The sequence below is a fragment of the Schistocerca gregaria genome, chromosome 3 (assembly GCF_023897955.1).
Source record: "Schistocerca gregaria isolate iqSchGreg1 chromosome 3, iqSchGreg1.2, whole genome shotgun sequence".
NCBI classification, from domain to species: domain Eukaryota; kingdom Metazoa; phylum Arthropoda; class Insecta; order Orthoptera; family Acrididae; genus Schistocerca; species Schistocerca gregaria.
Window position 1 is genome coordinate 463,585,373 of NC_064922.1, and position 25,780 is coordinate 463,611,152.

Here is a 25,780-nt window from a genome sequence, read left to right on the forward strand (position 1 = left end):
TGTATCATCTTAGATTTTCCATTGTTTAATTTATAATTTATAAACACACTGTATTGCGACAGCTATTTTACAATGCACATGTTCCCACTGATATGCCATATACTATATGGTTTCAGCATTATGGAGGGGCCCTCACATTACAGGCATGATGTGAGTCCCCATCTGAATGCAATTTGCTGCCAACATTAGATTGGGAAGGGTGGTCTGGTGCATTGGCCAGTGAGATTGCCAGACCTCACTTGGACTAGACTAATTTGTCTGAGGATATGTCAAGACCCTGGTGTACCCCTATTAACAGTGCCGAGGAACTTGTTGCGCACACACTGTGGCAGCTGCTAGGCGAGTCTGGGACATGCCCGGTATTTTCCAGAACATCAGTTCTTCCACCCACTGGTAATGTGAGGCCGACATAAAGATCTGTACTTGTAACTTTGAACACCTTCTTTGTTGGCAACCACAGTTTGTTTTGGTTCTTATTGCTTGGTCTCTACTGTACTAAGCATAATAAATAAGTTTTCTCACCCTGTCAATGTCCTTCCTTTCTTGTGTTTTGTGTGGTCAGTTCCATACCAGGAAAGCATTTCTGACCATGCATTGCTATGTGATTTTTCCCATCATCCAAGTGTGCTCGCTCCCCCCCCCCCCCCCCCTCTCTCTCTCTCTCTCTCTCTCTCTCTCTCTCTCTCTCTCTCTCTCTCTCTCTCTCTCTCTCTCTCTGTGTGTGTGTGTGTGTGTGTGTGTGTGTGTGTGTGTGTGTGTGTGTGTGTGTGTGTGTGTGTGTGGGGGGGGGGGGGGGGGGGGGGTGGCATATCTGCTGTGCAGGAACACTTTGTGTATATGATTTTTCTTTTTGTGCTGCAGTGGATCCGTACTTTCCCTGCTATGATGTGGCATCGAAAATCAAATGATATACTCCATCCATGGGTTGATAACACCCCTGAAGAAATTCTTGATCTGAAGGTAAATGCTTTAACTACTGTGATCACTTATGGAAACTGAATTTTAATAGTAAAACTTTTCTAGAACAGGAGTTATGCTAAATCTCTTCAAGTGAAGAGAACTTAGTATTTGTTTAATACGATAATGGAAAATCTTGGGTATGAACAATAGTTTTAAATATAAGTGATAGTTAAGACAACCACTACCAATAAAAATAAGAGAGATTACCAATGGTTCAAGTTGTGTTTATGTTTCTATAGTGTTTGTATATTACATTACAACCTACAGCTGATATTGCAACATATTTGCTGTTTGGAAATCCATTTTGTAAAAGGTAGACCCTACAAGCTGTGGGCAGAGGGAGTGTAATATCCAATTGAGTTTCAGGGGTAGATGTACAGATTTGTTATATGTTTCAATGTTTCACTGTGTTTATGTATCACACATATTTGAATCATTTAAAGGTAGTGTTGCTGACAAAAATTTTCCTGACTCAAAATACACAATGAATGAACTGGTTGACAGGGACGAGGTGCAGTGGGTTGCAGCAGTGGGCTGAATATTGCATGTGGGATGAAAGTTGCAATGCATTGCTGCCAAGTGGAGCAGGGCCCACCACTACGTATGGCTGCAGTGTTTAGTTATGCAACAGTGGTTTGGTGACTGGTGGTGTATGCCCTGTTGGTATCACCCCATGGGAGATCTCTATAACTGCAACACTCTGTCCAGCACTTATTAGTGGGAGCCCAGGAGAAATGTTCACATAGTAAAAGAGAGGTTTAATAATGTTTTGTTTTGACTAGAACCATAAGTTATGAGGATTTAAATTAGTTCTTCCCCTCGCCACTGCAGGTTGTGACACTATGGCTAAAGGTCATTTATGCTTGAGCTATCCCTTGCCATTTGTATTTGAAACTACTCCTTATTCACTAAGAACAAAATTACTCATATAAAACCTAACAGATCCATTAAGGAAAGTTCACTTTGATTCAAACATTGACGAGTATACTGGTTTGTACAATTGTATTTTCTTGAAGTAATTGCTTCTCTAGATTGAAAATCTCTAATACACTCACCTTCACTTTACATTCATCATTCATAGTTGAAAGTCATAGGAATAATGTTATAATTGCGTATAAAGATATGGGGGGGGGGGGTACATGCTCATTGATTGCTGTTTGCTGTAGTTGCCTTTTGGCCGACACTTGGGTAAAATTTGTTGAGACAGTTTACAAAGGCACCTTTGCAAGGGATATCTGGAAATGGAGGTTACAGTGGCTGTAGCTGTACCAAGGAATTTTTTTTTTTTTCAGTCAGTACCGCTGTATGGGGAAGAGGTTATGTCGTGGCAACATGTGACAAAATGAATACAGAATTTCACTTTCGGAAATACAGAAATTCATGATGTAGAGAAGTGGACGCCTGTCAGCCGTCTGTCAGTCAACAGATGAGGTCAACCTGTATGCTTTTGTACTGTGTGTGTCCCTTCACGTTTCCACTTGACTATCACATTGGAAACAGTGGACTTAGGGATGTTTAGCAGTGTGGAAATCTTGCGTACAGGCGCATGACAAGTGACACCCAATCATCTGGCCGCGTTGAAAGTCCATGAGTTCTGTGGAGCACCCCATCCTCTCTCATGATGTCTAACATCTACTGGGTCGCTGATATGGAGTAACTGGCATTAGGTGGCAGCACAATACACCTAATATGAAAAATGTACGTTTGGGGGGGGGGGGGTGTACGGACACTTTTGATTGCATAATTTATGTTCAGGGTGTATTGTACACAAAAGGTATATTTGTGGATGATCTCTGCTCACACTCTTGGGGGCCTGCTTTTATCAAGGACATTATGCCAAGGGACAGATTTCATAAGCTTCGCAGATTTCTTTGTTTTGGTGAAAAATCAACCTGGGCTGAGTGCCTGGCAGCAAACAAATTCGCTCTTGTATCTGAAATTTGGGGAAAAGTTCATTGAAAACAGTACTCCCACTTACCGCCTGGAGAAAATATAACCATTGACAAGCAACTGTTAACAAGCAAAGCAAGACTCAGTTCATGTCCAACAAACCAGACAAATATGGTTTCAAATTCTGCTTGGCTGTTGATGTAACGACAAAGTATATATGTAATGCTTTCCCATACCTTGGCAAAGAGGAAACGCATAGAGAGAAACAACCGCTTGGAGAGTATGTTGTTCTGCGTCTCATGGATCCATTTGTAAATCAAGGAAGAAATCTGACCACAGACAACTTCTTTACATTTCTTCAACGTGCTAAAAAAACTCAAAGAAATGAAACTTCATTAGTTGGTATAATGAACAAGATCTGCCGTGACATCCCCGATGAAGTAAGGAAGCTGAATGCTGAAATACACTCGAGCACAATACCACACCTTAAAAGATACATAATGTCATTCTTTTGAGTATGCTGTAAACTGAGGTAGCAATAAGCAAGGAAGGAAAGAGAAAACCTGAAACCGTAATGTTCTACAATGCAACAAAGTACAGGGTGGATGTGGTTGATCAAATGACCCGTAAATATACTGCGAAGGTTGCATGTAGGAGATGGCTAAGGCATGTCTTCTACAACATACTGGACATGCCAGCAATAAATGCATTCGTCATCTAGAACATAGCAAACAAGGAAATGTAAAGGAAAAAGTTTATATTTCAACTTGAAAATGAACTCGAGGGAATGAAAGAGCAAGACCATCAGGCAAAGGAAGAGGATATGGGACTCAAATCACCTAGAAAGCTGAAGAAACGCCAAATCAGCTTCTGCAAAGGCAACAAGACCAGTGAAAACTATGCAAAGTGCCACAAAGCCTTGTGTGGAAAGCCTTGAGTGGAAAGTAATACAGAGCTGTCTGTAAAACACATGAGAGAGTAAAATGGACCAAATATACTAAATGTCTCTAGAATGTTTATGAACAGTTGATAAAATAAAATCTATAATTAAGAAACTTGTTAGCAGTAGCAACAATAAATTTGTAGGATACATTGTTGTTCAGATAAATTAGTAATTATTATTTATTATTGTAAATAATTGTTGTGATTACTAGAAATAAAGTATGGATTAACAAACACTAAATAAAGTACTTGTTTAAGTCAGATACAAAACATTTTATGTGGGGCCAAAATGACCCCTTCCCACTGTTTCAGGAATGTCAAAACTTCTGCCGTTCTAGTGTTAAGGGGCATCCAAGACTTGTCTTCTGATCTTTATAGCAGGCAATGTTTTTAGTTTGGGTGGTAATGTACGTAAGTAGAGATCAAGATGGCCTCACCAAGCTCCTTGGACAGAATAATAAAATTATTGTTTGTTAGATAGGGCAGCTCCACTTCATCTAATGTTATTTCCACATGAATGACTTGCTACAAACTAGAATTACCACATGGAAAGGGTAGAACATAAGGATGGGTTATTTTCAGTTCCAGCCCACCAAAAGCAAGGATTGTCAATACTATCCACTGCACTGTAAATAACATACTTGGCTGGTGGCTGCAGAGAGTTTACAGCTGTCAGGCACATGGCCCATATCTCCACGTGCAGGTGCAAGAGGTGGGTGGCGGCTGTCATATAGCGGGAGGGGAGGGGGATGGGAGGTAAGTAGATAGCCCCACCTCTTTTGCAATCGTGCATTGCAGAATGGGACGCATTTGTGTTTGTAACAATACCTTCTGCTTGTATTAATTGAGACAGGAAAATAAGTTTGGTTGTGGAGCACATCAATAAAGTTCAGTGGTATGACCCACAAGCAATCCACTGGTTGCACTGGGTCAGAGCACATAGTATGTAAAAGTAGCACCAAGCCAGCCGTTATCCACAGCCTCGTACCTTTTGTAGTACTTAGTTTGATCGTGAGACAGTCTAGCAGTTAAATGTGGGTGATTACACTTAGTATCTAGTTGAAAGGCTAATTACAGGGGAGAAGCTATCATTGGACTTATTTTGTGTGTAGATGTGTGCAGGTGTGAGGTGAATGTGCCGTAAAGCTAAGGATCGTTGACACAGTTTAGAGGTTTAGTACAGAAAATAAGGACAGAAGAACAGCCAGGTAGGTGACATAACTTTTAGGATTGCAATTGCAGTTCAAGGAGAATTCACAAATAACAGCAACACAATATAAGCAAAGTATTCAGTCCACAAGCAGTAGCAATTAATTGTACTGACGGCATGCATGTTAATGTGTAACGGAATCCTTAGTAAGGTATCATCAGTTCTAGACTGGCGGTATATATACATGGGTTTGAATTGTTGCCCTTCTAAGGATTGAACAGGAAGCACCACAGCAAAGTTTCTGATGGTCCGTTGCATATATAATTTTATCATTGAGCTGACTCCGGTATTATCAGTAACACTTCACACAGGGAATACCCTGCTCATGGAAATTGCACTTCAATGGGAATCATTAACATATCATAATGTTGTAGCCTTATACTTGAACACTGAAGTCAGGGCAAGGAAGTAAAATGCTTTGAAACTGCCCGTAGTCTCTCAGGGAGGAGGTAGCCCGTGCTTTCACTTCCTCTGTGTATACAATACCTAAATACACTTATGTAAAGGCTGAAAAAAAAAAACTATGCTTGTTTGTAAGCAGTTCATGTGCCACAAGTGGCGCAGTGCAGCATAGCAGGACAAGACATTTGATGGAGCTGTGGTACCCAGTTTTTGAGAAGAGGACAGGAAGCTGATCCAAGAGGTCACAGCTGTGGCAGCTCAATATAAACATTTATATAGAAAAACATAGATTGCTGCTCACCTTATAGATGAAATGTTAAGTTGCAGACACATACAATAAAGACACATACACATAAGCTTTCAGCTATACCCTTCAAAGAGATACAGTGGCTGACCAGTACTTACCTCAGCTCAGTACAGCCGACAGATACACAAAAAACAACCGAAAATTTACGTTCCTAGCTTTCGGAATAAATGTTCCTTCGTCAGGGAGAAGAGGGGGGAAAGAAAGGGAAGAAGGGAAAGTGGATTTAGTTACTCACAACCCAGGTTATGAAGCAACAGGGAAAGGTAGCAAGGATGGAGGCATGGTTGTCAGAGGGAAGCCAAAGATATTCTACTGTAAGTACTGTGCCAGCTTCAAACCAAAGAGGATGCATACAGAAGTAAAGAGGTATATAGTATAAAGATGTAGGATGAAAAGATGCATGAATGGCTAAAGAGGAAAGGGAAAGAGGAGAAGACTGAAGAGTAAATGGGAGTGAGGTGGTTTAGCGTAGGTTCAGTCCAGGGGGATGGCGGGATGAAAGGATGTGTTGGAGTGCAAGTTCCCATCTCCACAGTTCAGAGGGACTGGTGTTGGGTGGGAGAAGCCAAATGGCACATACGGTGTAGCAGGTTCTTAGGTCCCTAGAATTATGCTGGAGGGCATGCTCCGCTACTGGGTATTGGACATCTCTTAGGCGGACTGTTCGTCTGTGTCCATTCATGCGCTCAGCCAGTTTAGTTGTTGTCATACCAATGTAAAAGGCTGTGCAGTGCAGGCATGTCAGCGGGTAAATGACGTGTAGTTTCACACCTGGTCCTGCCTTGAATTGTGTTGTTTTACCAGTAGCGGGGCTGGAGTAGGTGGTTGTGGGGGGATGCATGGGGCAAGTTTTGCAACGGGGTCGGTTACAGTGGTAAGAACCGCTGGGTAGAGAAGGTAGTCTGGGAATATTGTAGGGTTAAAGAAGGATGTTAGGGGGGCAACGAAAGGCAACTCTGGGTGGTGTGGGGAGAATTTTGTCAAGGGATGATCTCATTTCAGGGGTTGACTTGAGAAAGTCATATCCCTGGCAGAGTAGTTTATTGATTTATTTGAGGCCAGGATAATATTGGGTGACAAGGGGGATGCTTCTGTGTGGTCTGAGGGTAGGAACATTGTTGTTGGACGGGGAGGAATGTATTGCTCGGGAGACCTGTTTGTGGACAAGGTCTGCAGGATAGTTGTGGGAGAGGAAAGCACTGGTCAGGTTATTGGTGTAATTGTTGAGGGATTTGTTTGCCACGAATACCTAGGCTGTAGGGAAGGGAGCGTTTGATACGGAATGAATGGCAGCTGTCAAAGTGAAGGTACTGTTGTTTGTTTGTGGGTTTGATATGGACAGAGGTGTGGATGTGAGCTTCAACAAGATGATCAACATCCAGGAAGGTGGCTTGGTTTTTGGAGAAGGACCAGGTGAAATTCAGATTCGAAAAGGAGTTGAGGTTATGGAGGAAATTAAGGAGTGTTTCTTCACCACAAGTCCAGACAACAAAGATGTCATCTATAAACTATACCAGGCCAGGGGAAGCAGCTGTTGGGTCTTCAAGAAAGCCTCCTCCATGTGGCCCATGAAGAGGTTGGCATAGGACGGAGCCATCCTGGTTCCCATGGCCGTTCCCCTGATTTGTTTGTAGGTCTGGCCTTCAAAAGTGAAGTAATTATGGGTGAGGATGAAGTTGGTAAGTGTGATAAGGAATGAGGCTTTTGGAAGATCTTCGGGTGGGCGGTGGGAGAGGTAGTGCTCAAAGGCAGAGAGACCATGGGTGTGTGGGATGTTTGTGTAAAGGGATGTAGCATCTATGGTGACAAGAAAGGTTTCAGGTGGGAGAGGAGTGGGAGTGGATTTGAGGTGTTCTAGGAAGTGGTTTGTGTCCTTGATGTAGGATGGGAGTCTGCGGGTGATAGGTTGGAGGTGTTGGTCTACCAGAGCTGAGATACGTTCTGTTGGGGCTTTGAAGCCTGCTACAATGGGACGGCCAGGATGGTTCTCTTTGTGGATTTTGGGTAATAGGTTGAAGGTAGGGGTGATCAGTTTCTAGTGAAGATGCGGAAATCTCAGATCATCTTCAGTTTTGCTTAGCAACGAGTGTTGCTGAGAAACTGCAAGTATTTTGTTACACTGTTCATCTTTTGAAACATCTGATACATCAATTGTGTAGGGTAATTAATGCCCTATGACATTATGTGTTTTTGTAGCACATGTACTTTGTAGATTAGGAGATCAAATTACAGTGACCTGGCCATTTGTGCCAATTTCTGTACCACACATCCTTGAGTGTTGCTAAGAAACTGGAAGTATCTGCTGTGGTGTTCTCCTTTTGTAGCATCTGATATGTCAGTTCATTAGGATAATTGATGTGCTGCAGATTATAAATGTTTGTGTCATTTGCCTTGTGTACACTAGGAAATCAAATTGTATCTGTTTGGTTGACTTTTAAGCAGAAGGGAACCAGGCGCAGGGAAAGCTGTAGTGCTTTGTGAGAGCAGTTAATGATGGCATTGGCAGGAATGTTCAAATGTGAACAGTGTGACACTGTGTTATTGTGCATGTATACCTATTCCCGCACCCAATAGTCAGGCCTTACTGCTGCCAAGTATTAATGAATGCTCTTAGCTGTCTGGCTGTTCTATCTTCTGGGCATACATGTATACCTGTAGTCACCTGGGCACTCTTATCTGTTGGACATACTTGTATGCCCATAGCTGCAAAACGGTTATTTGTGGGATTGGGACACCACCTGGCTGATAAGGGGGGCAATATTGCACCTTTATTTCCTATCTGCAGCCGCTCAGCTGAGGCTTTAATGTTATTACTTTGTACTTGACACCATACTGAATATACACTTTGCAGCAGTTTGTCTATTTCAAAGGGGGAACTCGTGGGGCAGCTGTGTACAACATAATCAGGGGTCAACCCGTAAAGTCTGCTATTGTAAGCGGGTTAGACATAAGGACTATACCTATCTCAATCAGTGTGTCTTCTGTTCACATAGTAGGATAACATTCGAGTGATAGCTTTGTGGACCCATTCAACATTCCCATGACCATTAGCATAGAGTGGAGAGGGCAAGTCCTCCACTTTTTGATTCTGAGTAGTCTACATACTTGTACAAACAATTAGGACAGAAAACTTGCTCTCTAATCAACTAATAGAGCACCAGTACTACTACCAAAGGGTAGCACTAAGTCATTTACAAATGCCTTGGTCACAGTTTCTGATGCCAGAATTGCAATTGGATCTAGTAGTATAAGGTGCAAAACTTTGCTTCCACCATTTGCCGACAGGTGCGACAACGGTAGCAGCGGTCGAAAGAAACAGATCGCAGACGTCAGGCAGTTAGCTTGGACCTCAGTCAACATAACCTCATCAAACATTAGTCGATTTGTGTCTGCATCATTAAGTCGTTCTTGATTGAAAATGTCAGTTTACGAGCCTAATTCTTGTCATTTGCAGGAGGTGTTACTGTTTATTTCAATATGAAGAAAACGACGGAGTCTCATCGAATGCTCTCAAGTAAAAGTACATATGGTAAGGACACTTTTAGTGAAAGAACGTGTCGTGAGTGGTTTCAATGCTTCAAGAAGGGTGATTTTAATGTCATAGACCGGCATAGTGGTGGAAGAGAGAATGTTTTCGAAGATGTAGAATTGGAGACATTTCTGAGTGAAATGTGTCAAACTCAAGAATCGGCATGATTAGTGGGAGTGGCACAGCAAGCCATTTCAAAATGTCTCAAGGCTATAGGCATGGTTCAGAAAGAAGGAACTTGAGTCCTGTGTGAGCCGAAACCTAGAGACACTGAATGGCGTATGTGTGTTTGTAAACAGTTGCTTCAGAGGCCAAAGTGGAAGGGATTTCTGCATTGCATTGTGACTGGGAACAAAAAATGGGTTCGTTACGATAACTCTAAACGCAAAAAATCATGGGGATATCCCGGCCATGCTTCCACGTCGACGGCCAAACCAAATATTCACAGCTCCGAGATCATGCTGTGCATTTGGTGAGACCTGCTCGGCATCGTGTACTATGAGGTGTTAAAACCAAGTGAAACTATCACAGGTGCTCGTTATCGATTGCAATTAATGCGTTTGAGCATAGCATTAAAAGACAAATGGCTGCAATAAAGCGAGAGGCACGAAAAAGTGATTTTGCAGCACAACAACGCTCAACCCCACGTTGCAAAAGAGGTCAAAAAGTACTTGAAAGCGATAAAATGGGAAGTCCTACACCAGCTGCCGTATCCTCCAAACATTGCTCCCTCTATCACCTGTTTACGTCAATGGTGCATGGCCTGGCTGACCAACACTTCCAGTTTCGTGAAGAAGTCACGAATTGGATCGACTCGTGGATTGCTTCAACAGATGAACAATTTTTTCGACACAAGATTCGTACACTGCCTGAAAGATGTGAGAAAGTAGTGGCCAGCAATGGAAAATACTTTGAATGATACATGTGTAACGAATTTGTTTCATTAAAGCCTTAAATGTTGGGGAAAAAACTGTGGGAGCAAAGTTGTACACATTGTAGATACCAGGAAAGATGGTCAATTATTGACAAAAGTATATTTATTTTCCTGTTGGGTAGGGAAGAATGCTCCCCTTCTATCTACACTACAGTTTCAAATGGTCTGGAAGCTTCCAGAAAGATCTGCAAAGGAATTCGTGGCTGTGCCAGCTGTGATCTCTGGGCACATGGCAAACACAAATGTATATTTACTTTTGAATTCATTGTGGGAGCAAACAGTGATCAATGTTATTACTAATATTTACTATCAAAAACGGTCTTGATCAAAAATATTTATTCCGGTGACTGGTTTCAACAACTACTGTGGTCATCTTCAGACGATTTACCATCAGAAGGAGGTTCTTGCTCGTTGGTCTGAAGATGACCACAGTTGTAGTCAAAACCAGTCACCAGAGTTAGACTGTTTTTTACAGTAAACACGTTTATGCGTGCCAGTGTTATAGAGTCAGCCTTGCCACGAGTAGCAGATAGCAATACAAATGTTTATGACCTGTGTACCTCTATGACAAGCTTCGATGCTATCATGTCATTGAGCAGTGACATGAGGTTGAAGTGACTTTGGTATTACTAACGGGTTTCCAAGTGGAGTCTTGCGGTACAATAAACCATCTTCCAACACAAAATTAGGCACTGTGACATCCTATTGACAAGTGGAGTATTGTCTCTGAGCCTCTTTTAAGTCTGCTATTAGCACTTTATCTGCTTGCCTCACTTGGACCTTTCTATATAGGGTGTCAGCATTCTTGTGGACTTTGACGGGTTTATGGCTACTTCATAGTCGTACTTCGCTAACTTTAAAGCCCAATCTGTCGAGCAGCTACTGGTATCTTTGATGAAATTCAGCAGCCATAACGAGACAGTATGGTCAGTTATCAAGGTAAATTTCCTGCCATATCAATAACATTTGAAATCGTAAATACCAAACATCAAAGATAACAACCCTTTTTTTTCTGTTGTTCTATAATTAATGTCGCGCTTGTTGGGTTGGTGAGAAATATAACAAATAGGTTTTTCTTCACTGTTGTGCTTTTGGCTTAGAATGTGATGTATGATAAAGTCTGATGTGTTACCTGAAAGTGTAAATGGCCTTTCAAAATCAGTGTGTACCAGTAATGGCAAAAATTTCCATACATTTTTAACTTGGCACACAGTAGTTTCACATTCAGCCCTCCATTCGAAAGTTACTCCTTTCTTTAACAAGGGTTTCGTCGCAGTAGCTTAATCCTTTATATATCAGGAGATATAATTCACTAACTTGAGGAAGCTTTGCAATTCTTTTATGTTAGTAGGAGCAGGGAAACTCTCCACTTCTGTCAGTTGCAGATCTGGCTTTACTCTTGTGGAGTTAAAAATGTGTCCCAAGTACTCTACAAAGGAACATTTCTTGAACTTCAAACTTAAATGAGAATTATGCAACCTTGCTAATACATTTCTCAATCACTCAATATGCTTTTCAGTGGCTCAAGAGAACACTTTGTCATCAGAATAGACAAGGCAGGTAGTGGGTTTTAGTCATCGTAATATCAAGTCAGAAAATCTCTGGAATGTGTCGGATGCCAAAAGGCATCCACAAAAACTTGTGCAAGCCAGATAGTATGACAAAACCTACTTTTCATCCGTATTGTGAGATTGTCAGACTCTGATTGTAACAGAGTTTCGTATCAGGTTTGGTGAAAAATCTGCAATTCCTAATCACTCCCAGGTTTCATTGATTTGTGACAAAGAATACTTGTTTTGGGGGAGGGAGGGGAGGGGCTATTAACTTTGTTTACTGCCCTCATATCTATACACAAATAACAGGTCTCTTCACCATTATTGAATTACTACATCAAATTGTTCGTAGATCATTTCTTCCACAGCACACTGCAATTGATGTGGAATTTAGTGTGACTTCAGGGCATTTGGCTGTGCATTTCAAGTAGGGATTTTGTGGTATACAAGAGCAGTATCTGGGAAATGTTGCCTTACTTCAAACAACCACAGGTACTCCTCTAAAACTGGATACAGCAAACTCTGCTCAGAATCAGTTAAATGTGACAGCTAGTTTTGCAACTACTGCTTAAGGGGTGGCATGATTGTGTACACTTCTGAGACCATTAATAATTTTTCTGTACTTCTCTCTTCAGAAATGGATTTTCCACTCAGCTACCTCGTGCATGCTGGTCAGTAGGGTTCCTTCCAGTATTACTACTTCCTGTGCTCTGAAATTGTGTAGATGCATGGGGTTTCCTACTTTTTCTCCCAACATTTCTTGTGTTTGCACATTTACTCTGTGTGTGTCATGTTGGGTGAGCAGATAAACCTAAAAGGTGGTCCCTTTAGGCTCCTTTTCTTTTGTCAGCTAGAGAACCCTTCCACTGCTGCCTTTTAATGTTATGTGGTGGTTGCTTTTAACGCAGAGATACATGGTGTACCAAAGATCAGAGAATGATGCCCTTCCCCAGATTTTCCCACATCTGTGAGGTGCTTCTAGTACCTCAGTACCCTAACAATTCGTATGACAACAGGGCACATTTAGCAGCTGCTTGTCAGCAGGAGAAAGAAAAGCTGAAGTGCCCAGGTCCATCAAAATTCAGTTTGTTCTGCCTCGTATCTCTCCTTGTGCAATAACACTTGCCACCTCCTCCTAACCTCTGTAGTCTACGGGGTTTAATGATCTCATTAGGGGTGGTGTTGGGTGGCTGTGCCTGCCTCCTGCCCCTGGTTAATATGCCCGTCTCCACTTTTTATAGAAAGGACTACTGCAAGTCCAGGGGGTAGTGCATTCTTTGTTGCCCGAAATCCCAGTAATTAGGACAGTAAATTGCCAAATACATATCGGTCATATGACTGGCTCATCCACATTATCCGCAAACTGATTCACTGGTAAACACATAGTGCCATTCATTATTACCACCAGAGAGCAAACAATTTGTCATGCTTCCTCATGCAGCAAAACCAGACTGCCTCATGGAGTGAAAGCTGGGAGCAGCTACTTTTAACCTCCTGTCCAGTTTGCAGGTTAGTGCCCCAAATGAAGAAATAAATCATACGTGCCTCTGCCTTCTCCAGAAGCACATCATTGAGTTGGTCTTCCCCTGCTCTTTGTCTAAGCATGGAAAGTTTGTCTCAGTAATATCTAACATTCAGCATATTGGAATACTGCTCGTCTAATCCTTTTTCCAGAACTTCAAATCTATAAGTATTTCTTAATGTGCTAAGTGACTCAATAAATGCATGCATTTCCTGCCAACTTCAATATTAGTACATGTAGTATGAAATAATCTGGCCATGAGCAGATGCGACTCATGTCGTTAACATTTTGTAGAAAGGTATCCATATTTCTGTGGATTTTTCTTGGAGGAATAAAATTAATTGCTGGGAATGTGCTTGCAGCAGCAAAGGGTGGAACAGTCAAGCTAGTTTCAACCCCTTAAACTTTAGTGAGAGTAGCATCAGCATAAAGTATGCCTCTAGTGGATAGGATTGCCTTCACAATTAATTATTCTCATCTTCAAACTTTATATTTTTGGCCATGAGTTTGTGTATTGTTGCTTCATGGACCTGACATCATCATTATTCTCTGCAGCATTTTCTACCTGAGACCAAATATAAGGCATCAAGAGGACATAACAGTTAACAATAGTGAATCAAAGCGAAAGCAAGAGACGAAAAACAAGCCTTATAGGGAGAACATTCAATGTCAATTCAGCGGAAGATCGGTGGCAGGATACAAAAAGCAGTGGCTAATAACACGCACATTAGTAGCGTCATGTGGAGATGGTGGTGGTGCATCATGATGGCGTGGACACCATGACTTTTAGACAGTGGTGATGAGATGGTGACAACGCTCATACCATCATCTAGCCCCTAATGGCCATGGCAAGGCCAGGCAACAACAATACTGGATGCAGCCTTTTATTGGGCAGTGGAACAGCAGCAACAGACAATGTTATGGTGGGCAGTGTTGGCCTGGCAGCAGTGTGGTGACTACTATTTGCAGGGAACAAGCGCAAGCCAGAGACAGCTCATACACATTTGATGTGCGTGTTAGCACACATGTGCTGAATGTGCAGTGTTGGTGGAATCCATTTCTTGTGTGGACAGGGCCCACACATTTCTCAGCACTTGTTAAAACAAGTCAGATGTGGTTGTAGGTCATGCAAAAAGTTGTGCTCGACACTCAACTGTGCTCACAAATTATAATGGTGACAACCAGCCATGGAAGCACTACTATTCTGTATCAAAGGTCGGAACACATCCCACTTATGTGACACCAGTTTGTGCAGGATGGCAGTAGTGGGTTAGATGTGGGTGTCCAGATCAGTAGGGTTCCTCGAAGTAACCAAGTTGAAAATTCAAATAACAATGCCAGAGGGTTTATTCATGATAAAAGGGGTCCAATGGAGGTGCCTGGGGAAGCAATCAACAACTTGGAAAAGTGGCCAATATAGCGAAAGTCCTGGGATGGCATGGGAGTGTGGAAGAGGACCATGTTAGCGTGTCAGAGACTGGTGTGGTTGAGAATGAAGTGATCATGTTATATCCCCTGGCTATCCACATCCGGCCCATCATGTGATTTCCCTCTCACACATCCATCTAATGCACACCCCAATCAGAAATCCTTACCATGTGAGCAACAACAGGTCAGCAGCATGTGCTGAAGCCATGTGTGGACTGTGAACAGTTTCCACAGCATCTCAACTTGAAGTAAAGGAATGAAAGTTTTCAGTTTTTTCCACTACCCCTTCCAGGCAGGTGGCTCCTGTACAGTGCTTTGTTCCAATGACCTTGATAGAGCATTAAATCCTAATTTTACTGGCTTCCCCGTGTGTGGTAAGTTTTTTATTAATGCAAGACTAAGTTTACATTTGTTACAATGAAGTTGCAAGCAGATTTGATATTTAAAAAATAAGGCCTTGGTAGTACAGTATCAATGAGCCTTTGAAACATTTCTTTTCTGTGAAACACGAGGTGTAATAATGCATGTTGTGTTGGTGAGTAACTCTTGAACTATTAAGTGAACATCATCCTTAATATTGACTTCATTTCAGTAGATCATGACATGGCTTCACTTGTGATTTGTAATATAGTGGGTGATGCATCAATATAAAACATGTAGTAACTTAGAACTTGCAAATTTTATTGATACAACAATCACTGCTTTAATGCCAGACTATGGAAATGAAAAATGTGCTAATTTATAATTGAGAAAAACCATCGATAAAAGAAGTGACGTGTCAGAAACGAACAATTGCAGTATATAATATATGTATATGATGTATGATATACAGAGTCTAATCATGTAGGTAACTCGAAAAGTGGAAAGATCTGGATGTAAAGGCAGTTATCTGGTCAAGAAAACTAAAAATTGCTGCTTATTAATAAACTGAATTTCTGCCCAACATGTTGTGCAGTCAGCAGGGACTAAATTACTTGAGAATTTTGGCAGAATGAATTACAGAATTTGTAAGTTATGACACTTTACTAGTGCATACTTTGAGTTCCAAATCAAGTGACACTGATTACATTGATATTACTTGGGTTTGCACTTTGTGGGCCAGAACAGAGTTTTTCGTTTTGTTCCAATTACACTAACAATGTACATGTATTTTTGTTGGCAGATGTGTGTGTCTATCATTCCTGCATGGTAATTGTATTGGATGTGTGAATTAGAGGTTATTATTAAAGATTTGCTATTATTTTAATTCCTGTTAAGCTGACTGTTGGCAGCCTCTTTCCAAATATAATTGTTGATCACATTTTTTCTTCTTCTTCTTCTTGCAGCCAGCATTTCTCATGATTATTGCAAATACAAAATTGTACACTTTTTAGGATGAGTTATTGGATATAAATATAAATGTTAATGCATAGTGCAAATGATACATAAATGGATGAAATCTCTTATGTGCTCGTAGTTAAACTCAGTTTCACAAAATCTGCATTAATTTTTGTAGCACATCAGTTTTATGAATTCGGAACTGGATTCTCTCCCAGAATAATAAAGTATGCACTTTTATTATCTTGCAGAGTAACACTTACTATATAGCTGGATGCAAAGATAGTGCTGTATGTTCTCGACTGGATTTGTTTGATTTGTTAGTGAATCTCCCAGCTAGAGAGATTACAGTAGCGCCTCATGCAAAAGGTGAGTCTGTAACTTGACTTTCACTGCTTCCTGTGTGACAGCAAAATGCAACAGGTTTTTTCTAAATGTTTGATCAGTCTGATATTATGTTAATCAAGGGCACCCATACAAAATTTGGTGAAGATTGTGCGTGCGTGCATGCATGCCTAGTCGGATAAGTATAGCTCATGATGTGCAGAGTCGCTGCTGAGCAGTGAGTACACAGAGGGGCATGGACAGGAGCGCACATCTATGCATTGTGCTATTGCAGGAGCTATACAGTACACAGCATAGTAAGTACATAGACCTGTTTATTTCTACACTGGTTTACATCAGTTTACAGCTTGAACATTTAGCTATTTTTCAACATAATCATCATTTTTGTAGACGTTGTTGCAATTTTTGTATTCCCATGTCATACCAGCTCGCTGCCATGCTGTTCAGAAAGCTAGGAACCTCTTCTTTCACCTTGTTGTCGGAGATGAATCGCTTTCCAGCCAAATGTTCTTTTAATCTAGGGAACAGGTTATAGTCACTGGGTGCCAAGTCAGGAATATAGGGTAGGCGGGTGGGTGATGATGTTCCACTGAAACTGTTGCAGAAATGCAACGGTTTGATCTGTGGGCAAGTGTTGTCACGGAGAATGTGCACACCGTTGCTCAACATTCCTTTTCTCCGGTTCTGAATTGCCCGTTTGAGGTTTTTCAGAGTCTCACATACCTGTCGGCATTAATTGTGGTCCCAGCAATTCAGCTCCGATGACAAGGGGAAAGAAGAGGTTCATAACTTTCTGAACAGCATGGTGGCAAGCTGATATGACATGGGCATACAAAAACTGCCACAGCGTCTAGAAAAATGCATCGACAGAAATGGTGATTATGTCGAAAAATAGCTAAATGTTCAAATTGTAAACTGATCTAAACCATTGTAGAAATAAACAGGTCTATGTACTTATAAAAAATAGGAGACCTTACTTTTGGGATTACCCTCGTACATTATGGAACAAATTATGTGGAAGTATGGATTAAACACATTGAAGGTTGTAGAGACATTGTATTCATTACTTTGAATCATATCACATAGCACATATCAACCAATAAAAGCATTTTCACGAATATGAGAAAGATCAAAAGTCAAAGTGTAAATAGCTATTTCAAAGAGTAAATTTATTTCACTAATTTAGGTAATATTCTTCAAATCAATAAATATCTTGTGCTACACACTTCCTAAAGCAGCCTATATTCTTCCTTGTGATTCAAGCTATTTCCATTCCAAATTTCATCAAAATCGTTTCAGTAAGTCGGTCTTGAAAACATGACAAAGTTCCTTTCACATTTTTAATATTAATAAGGATAAAACTAAAACTTTCGACTAATATATCTTTTTTCCATGATCAGATTTTTGTGAAATAAGGCCTGTACAGTGCCCCAAGGTACACCGAAGTTGCCTGTGAAAACCTCATGAAAATTCATGAGTAGTTTTGCAGAAGTGTCTTCAGACAGACATGACATTTTCACAGATTTATTATTAGTACTGATGACAGAATGAGTGATGCTGTAGTTATGTTGATTTCCTTTTTAAAATATCAAACTGTTTGTTTATTTATCCAATTACATTACATAACCTATCTACTCACGAAGTGATGGTGAGAGAGCGCACACACAGAAAAGGTTTTATGTATGCAAGCTTTCGGAGTCAGTGGCCCCTTCTTCTGGCAGAAGGGTTGAAGGGGAAGGAAGAGGGGTGAAGGAAAAGGACTAGTGAGCTTTATAAAAAGGGTTAGTGTTTGGGAAAGTCACCGAAAACCCTGGATCAGGTGAGACTAACCGGATCGGATGAGAAGGAAAGACCCCTTTTCCTAAACCTCTCCAGTTCTTTTCCTTCACCCCTCTTCCTTCCTCTGCAACCCTTCTGCCAGGAGGAGTCACTGGCTCCGAATCCTTGCATACATAAAACCATTTTTTATATGTTTTCTCCAGCCACTGCTTGGTGAGTAGATTTGTTAAAAATTGATTATTTTCATTGCTAAATTGTTATATTAGATGAATAGTGTCATCAGTCTTATGTCCTCTAGTAATTACTCAATTCTTCATGATATCATTAATCATGGTATCAAGTTTTCTGTTTTAAATAATTGTTACAGAAAGTATGGCTATGACTAAAACACACAAAGACATAGCAGTCTTCATGGTACAGCTGGCAGACCAGCCTAATATTACAGAAGCACAGATGATCAGAGAGCTTGCTGAAAAGACAAGAGATCTTCTACAGAATCTAAGGTACAATACAAATGAGATTGAAACACTTAACTTTCACTAGAAGTGTGTTATTTTAATTTTTCATTGGGGCATAAATTACAATTCACTTAAAAATGGAAAAACCTACAGAACAGAAAAAACTTATTTTGTGAATTTTTGTCGATCATGTTTAACACACAGTCTACATGTTAGCTAAATTTGTGTGTGAACAGAGCCCACTTGTAGTTTCAGCCAGTGTAGTAACATAAGCTAGGCTGTTGCTAAGCATGTGACAGGGAAGAATTTTTTTTTTCCTGTGCTTGACATTTTTGTGTTGTTGCAGATCACTGGCAACTGTAACTACACCAGATGGGAAGATGATGGTCTCAGTTGAAACACTCCGTGAGAAGAATTTTCCACAAGCATTGGACAATTTTCTTTTCAATCTTGCTGTTGCCGAGAATATGATGTTGCTATAAAATACAAAAATACATTTTGTTATGAACTTTATAAAAGCATGTAACTTTATGTAATAATGAAGCTTGTTCACAAGATACTTTGAAATCAAATTTACTAGTTCCAACCATTTAATTACCACCTTTTTTCACCTGTACACATCATCTGATGATCATATCAAAGAAGCTGGAAATTTTTGAAATGTGTGAGTGAGAGACACAAAAGGGTATGCTTTCAGAAATCCTAAAAGCAAGCATTTTTCCAAGACTGCTGATAGCAAAACTGTTATTACTGCCTTCAGGGGTGACTGAATGGATAATTAAAATATCATAGAATGTGCTGATTAGCAGAAAAAAATGCTGAGTTAAAGAATTAAATTGTTAGCTCGGCGATCTTCTTCTTCTTCTCTCTCTCTCTCTCTCTCTCTCTCTCTCTCTCTCTCTCTCTCTCTCTCTCTCTCTCTCTCTCTCTGGCTATTCTAATTCATGTGACCATTGACAGGCAACTGGGTTCCCGCAGCACGAGTGGCAAAGGGTGTGCAAACAGCTGATGTACAAGCAGTCAGGTACCAGACTAGTAGCACAGTGCACTGGTTGTGAGCATGTGGGCAGGTGTAGTCAGGTGCCTTGTGTATGCACAGAGTGAGTGCAACAGACTGCCTGGTGGTAACCTGTAATAATGCCAGCCTGCAAGCAAGCTGAAGGATGCTAGGGAGTGCCCACACCCTATGGAGCAGTGTTTGAATAACCTGTTCTGTCTTACAACACTTGTTATCTGTCTTACAACACTTGTTATCTATCTGAACGCATCTTACTTGGGAGTGAATTAAAGTATGAAAGTTTACCGTAAATCATGTTGCTCTATGGCTCATTCAACTGAAGTGCTATTAATGGAGATACAGATTTCTATTTAATGCTGTTACATGGACACAGTGATTAGAGGAAATGTATTGAAGATGCTGTTTAAAGTGGTACAGATGACAGTTGTCAGTGCTGAAACAGTGTAGCATTGTGCTTGATCAAATAAAGATCCTGAGTCATCCTTATGATTTTGCTACATAATAATAATAATAATAATAATAATGGAAGTGTCCATGTATTTAAGACAGCCATAAAAATCAGAGGATTTGAGTATAACATGGGCTGCCAAACAACCAAAAAGCAATAGGCAGTTGTGTTGATGGATTTTCATTTTGATACCTGCACATGAAGTTTGAGTCAAAGTTATATAAACAAAAGCACCTTAGTTAAGCTGAACAGTCAAGGTGAATGAAGTCAGATATGTAAGCTGTATCTTGTGCACAGATTTTATATACGCCTTAAATGACTATGTGCAAATAGTGTGCTCAAGATGCATTATGCAATGCTAATAAAAAAAATTGTGTGTTAATGTTTGTGCTGTGCATTCTTAATATTTGTACCCAATAAATATCAAGCATTACTGCCATAGTAATGAAAAAAAAATGGAGAACAGAATGATTTTGCGCAGGGCATGGAAGTGCAATCCTCCATATTAAATATTAGTGGGTGCTTTGTCCAAAGTATGTATTGATACTTGGCTATAAATATGGTATGGAAGTGGTACACACTGACTGCCATTGCTAACCACCAGATAGTTTTTTTATGAGTATTTATTACAGAAATAATTTGGAATATTGCATGTACTATGTAACATTTTTAATGTGTAAAGGATTTTGTAATCTCTTGGATTTTGGCAGTAAACTGTAATACATAAGAACATTATTCCATTTACCACCTTAAACATTTCTGTATCTGAAATTTATATAATTTGAGCTCGCATCTCCTTCAGGATTGCTTATTAATGAGTGTTGCTCCACTCTGCCCAAACATGGTGGAGTTTCAGAAGACAATGAATGTACAGGCCTTATTTGCAAAGTTAAATCAAGTGTGTCAGATTCAGCTGATACAAAGCTGTTCTAACACAGAAACTGTGGACCTCTTTATGTATACATAAAACGATGGAAGTGGTCTAATAGTTCGCAGTGGCAGAGCTACAGTTTTTTTTAACACCTTAATTGCCAAAGATTTGAATATTGAAACTGATGTAGATTATTTTAATTTATAGTTATCACACTCACTAGACATTGGATTGCTTTTAAGATTAGGCTAAAACAGGAAAGAAAATGGTTTAGTTATAATCATGAGTCATGAATGCAAATAATGCCTTGCCTCATTGTTACTTCCATAAATTTTTCACACGTTGGTGCCGCACATATGTTTATTTGTTGTCTCGTTTTTGCATTTTGGCACACTGCACTGCTGTCTGCGTTTCTTACTCACTGGTTCATCTTCATTATTTGGCTCACTACTGACAGCAGGAAATACTTTTTAGCATTTATTTTTGATGTGTTCTTGTCTCAGTTTATGCTGAAATGCTCAAGGAACTTATTATTTCTTATCATCTGTGTGAAGCCGCTTTTGCTAAACATTTTCTAGCCATTTCTCTTGACTGGTATGTAAATTGTTGTACTGTTAAAGCCCGTGTCACTTAGGATGGCGCTTCCGCACATAGAGCCGGAGCAGAAAGGTAGGGTGGGGGGATGAGAACTGCTCATGCGCGGCAGCAGAGTGTGGGCAAAGTCCACATTGCCCAACTACATTGCTGTGGATAAAAGTCAGGCTATTTTGCATACTGTACATTGTATTATACGTTCAAATCTATGAGGGGTATAATTAATATTGAAACCAATTTCGATCAATCGTCATGAGAGAAATATTAATTCACATCATTAATTCATGGCCACTGCTCCAACATTTACTCTGCATGACATCGGGAGGTGAGAGCAGCTGACACAACATTTTGAAGACATGAAGTACAATTTTTCTCAAAACAACATTTAAAATGCTTGCAATAATTACCAATTATTGTGATTTGAACTGCATTATAAGTAAAAACTTAATATACAACAAAATTAACTTCAAGTACAAACCGAAATCATTATATTTGCTTAACAACTGCTTCTGCTCAATAGAATTTTTAAAAATATGTGTGTGTGTGTGTGTGTGTATGCACACTTTTTAAACCACCAGACTTTAAAAATAAGAAATATTGTTACTTTATTCCAAAGTCTATATGGTAATTCCATTGTCACTTCTATTTGACTCTGTTTGCAAACAATCTGATTTTAAATTTACGATGATAAGTTCAAGGCCTATATCCATCATCACTTCCGTGTAAAATTCTTCTCTCTGAAGCTTTTCAGCATGCCACACAGCTTGTGCCCATGCTACAGGTGGGATGTTGTCTGTTGTCTCATTGTCTATTGATTCATGCACAAGTGATTCACTGTATGTTATCTTCAATGTTTTGTTTTTTTCTGCCAGGTAGCCTTAAAACCCCTTGCTTAAATTAATTCCTTGGGTGACACATGGGTAAATGCAAAACTGTGTGACCCCATTCATGTGCAAGGAAGTCAAGTTTGTACATTGTGTCACTTGACTTGTACCGTATAAATTAATGAGCTGCAGGAGATCAGCAGGAGCCTGGTTTATATGATGCTTAATATTTTTATTTTTAGGCCGGGGAAAAATATCCACTTTTCTGGTGTTTGTACTTGATTTTTTTCTCCATAAGAGTTGATTTATAACTGGCCATAACAGACTTCAAAGCAAGATGTGACAAGAATTGTGAATCAGATTGACAGTGTTCATTGCCAAATGGTAATCACTTCTGTTTTTCTTACACGTAAATACAAGTTTATTCTCACAAATAAAACCAGAAGAAGAGTCAGCATGCAGAATAATTATTTGCGAACCGATTGCTATGAGAACTTTAGAACCGTCAGTACCATCACTCATTTTCCAGCAGATCTTCTTGGAATGATACTAGTTGCCCCATGTTTCATCAAGGTAATACACTGGTGAACTACCTCCTCCTCTTGTATCATTAATATGGGATACAGTTTGTGCTGCATGTAGGTCACTTCTTTGAACTGAAAACTCTCTTCTTAGCATATCTGGAACCAACATATTTTAAAATTCTTTACCTTGACGAAGTGTTTACCATTGAACCCTGCATAACTGTAACACGTTTTTGTTATATCGGGCATTCATCATTAACATGGAGCACTTTAAAACATAGTTGTTAAAACTATCCATTTGTGTTACAAGTTCCTTGCTATTTTGATTCTTTCCAGGTGACACAAAACCAACTGTTTCTATGGTGCCTACAGCTCTGACACTTTCCTTTACAATTCTCTTGATCAAGACCACATGGTTCTGGAGTCAATTCTTGTGTTTTCCAATGTCAACAGCAGGAGACCTGCTTTTAAATTCATGTTTGAAGAAGTTGTTGTTGTTGTTGTTGTCTTCAGTCCAGAGACTGGTTTGATGCAGCTCTCCCTGCTACTCTATCCTGTGCAAGCTTCTTCATCTCCCAGTACTTACTGCAACCTACGTCCTTCTGAATCTGTTTAGTGTATTCATCTCTTGGTCTCCCTCTACGATTTTTACCCTCCACACTACCCTCCAATACCAAATTTGTGATCCTTTGATGCCTCAGAATATGCCCTACCAACTGATCTCTTCTTCTAGTCAAGTTGTGCCCCAAATTTCTCTTCTCCCCAATTCTATTCAATACCTCCTCATTAGTTATGTGATCTACCCATCTAATCTTCAGCATTCTTCTGTAGCACCGCATTTCGAAAGCTTCTATTCTCTTCTTGTCTAAACTATTTATTGTCCACATTTCACTTCCATAAATGGCTACACTCCATACAAATACTTTCAGAAACGACTTCCTGACACTTAAATCTATACTCGATATTAACAAATTTCTCTTCTTCAGAAACGCTTTCCTTGCCATTTCCAGTCTACATTTTATATCCTCTGTACTTCGACTGTCATCAGTTATTTTGATCCCCAAATAGCAACACTCATTTACTACTTTAAGTTTCTCATTTCCTAATCTAATTCCCACAGCATCACCTGATTTAATTCAATTACATCCCATTATCCTCGTTTTGCTTTTGTTGATGTTTTATCTTATATCCTCCTTTCAAGACACTGTCCATTCCGTTCAGCTGCTCTTTCACGTCCTTTGCTGTCTGTGACAGAATTACAATGTCATTGACGAACCTCAAAGTTTTTATCGATTTTAATTCCTACTCTGAATTTTTCTTATGTTTCCTTTACTGCTTGCTCAATATACAGATTGAACAACATCGGGGATAGGCTACAACCCTGTATCACTCCCTTCCCAACTACTGCTTCCCTTTCATGCCCCTCGACTCATAACTGCTATCTGGTTTCTGTACAAATTGTAAATAGCCTTTTGCTCCGTGTATTTTACCCCTGGCACCTTCAGAATTTGAAAGAGAGTATTACAGTCAACATTGTTAAAAGCTTCCTCTATGTCTACAAATGCTAGGAACGTAGTTTTGCCTTTCCTTAATCTATTTTCTAAGATAAGTCTTGAAGAAGTTATAAATGCGGTAAATAATCCACCTCTCCTGCTTCTGAAGCACTTCACGTTTATTGCTGCTACCTGACTATTTTTTTTATCACACTTAAACATTTACAAGATATACATTCACAGCTATACTGCTGCAAGAAAAAAAAGGAAACAAAAAAATTGATAGTTGAATGAATAATTCGGTTGTTGCGAAGTGCAGCAACAGTTTAGCATGTAGGAGCGAGATTCTTGAACTCTATGCTAGCCGCTTGGAAAGAATGAACGTTATTGGCTGCTAGCGGATGGGGATGCAGAAAATGGCTGAAAATTGGGCCTCCGCCTTACATGACACAATAGTGTAAGTTGTATTCCCTAGTAGTGCATCTATCAAGTTAAGTTGTGTATTGACCAGCTGCGGTCAATGAGGTTTTGCAAGACATACAAAACACACTCGCTGTGTGGCAGTTGTGTTCAGTCGATGCACAGCTTTATCATTGGGTTGATGTGCTGGGACACCTGCTCTACCTTAATACGGAAACAAGTTTGTTTACAAAAAGATATGAGGTAGGAGGGAAACAAGTCGGGATGGTGTTCAGAAACGCATTTTTTTCCCACTGTATAAAGTTGTATTTGCCCTTCCATTTAATAAGCCTTTGATTTGTCTTAATTCTAAACTTTGTATCCAAAATCATAAGTACTAAGAGTAGTAACTAATTTTTTTACTATGCTCAGTAAGACAAAACAAAATATGTATAAACAGGGTGTTAGAAAAAGGTATGGCCAAACTTTCAGGAAACATTCCTCACACAAATAAAGAAAATATGTTATGTGGACATGTGTCCGGAAACGCTTAATTTCCATGTTAGAGCTCATTTTAGTTTCGTTCTTCCACCTATGCTCAATGGAGCAAGTTATCATGATTTCATACAGGATACTCTACCTGTGCTGCTAGAACATGTGCCTTTACAAGTACAACATGTGGTTCATGCACGATGGAGCTCCTGCACATTTCAATCGAAGTGTTCGTACGCTTCTCAACAACAGATTCGGTGACCGATGGATTGGTAGAAGTGGACCAATTCCATGGCCTCCACACTCTCCTGACCTCAACCCTCTTGACTTTCATTTATGGGGGCATTTGAAAGCTCTTGTCTACGCAACCCCGGTACCAAATGTAGAGACTCTTCGTGCTCGTATTGTGGACAGCTGTGATATAATACGCCATTCTCCAGGGCTGCATCAGGGATTCCATGCGATGGAGAGTGGATGCATGTATCCTCACTAACGGAGGACATTTTGAACATTTCCTGTAATAAAATGTTTGAAGTTACGC

The 25,780-nt window shown here is 40.0% G+C and overlaps 1 protein-coding gene across 2 annotated transcripts in view; it reads left to right on the forward strand.

The window, feature by feature from the left end:
* Window positions 1-19,165, forward strand: part of LOC126356295 (putative DENN domain-containing protein 10 B) — a 47,595-nt gene extending 28,430 nt beyond the window's left edge. Inside the window, exons 5-8 of one of the 2 annotated variants that reach the window (XM_050007195.1) lie at window positions 862-960; window positions 16,246-16,363; window positions 18,486-18,621; window positions 18,923-19,165. In XM_050007195.1, the coding sequence (XP_049863152.1) occupies window positions 862-960; window positions 16,246-16,363; window positions 18,486-18,621; window positions 18,923-19,058 (489 nt within the window). In that variant the 3' untranslated portion in view covers window positions 19,059-19,165. The remainder of the gene's footprint in view (window positions 1-861; window positions 961-16,245; window positions 16,364-18,485; window positions 18,622-18,922) is intronic. The other variant, XM_050007196.1, reaches the window with a different exon arrangement.
* Window positions 19,166-25,780: the final 6,615 nt, after the last annotated feature.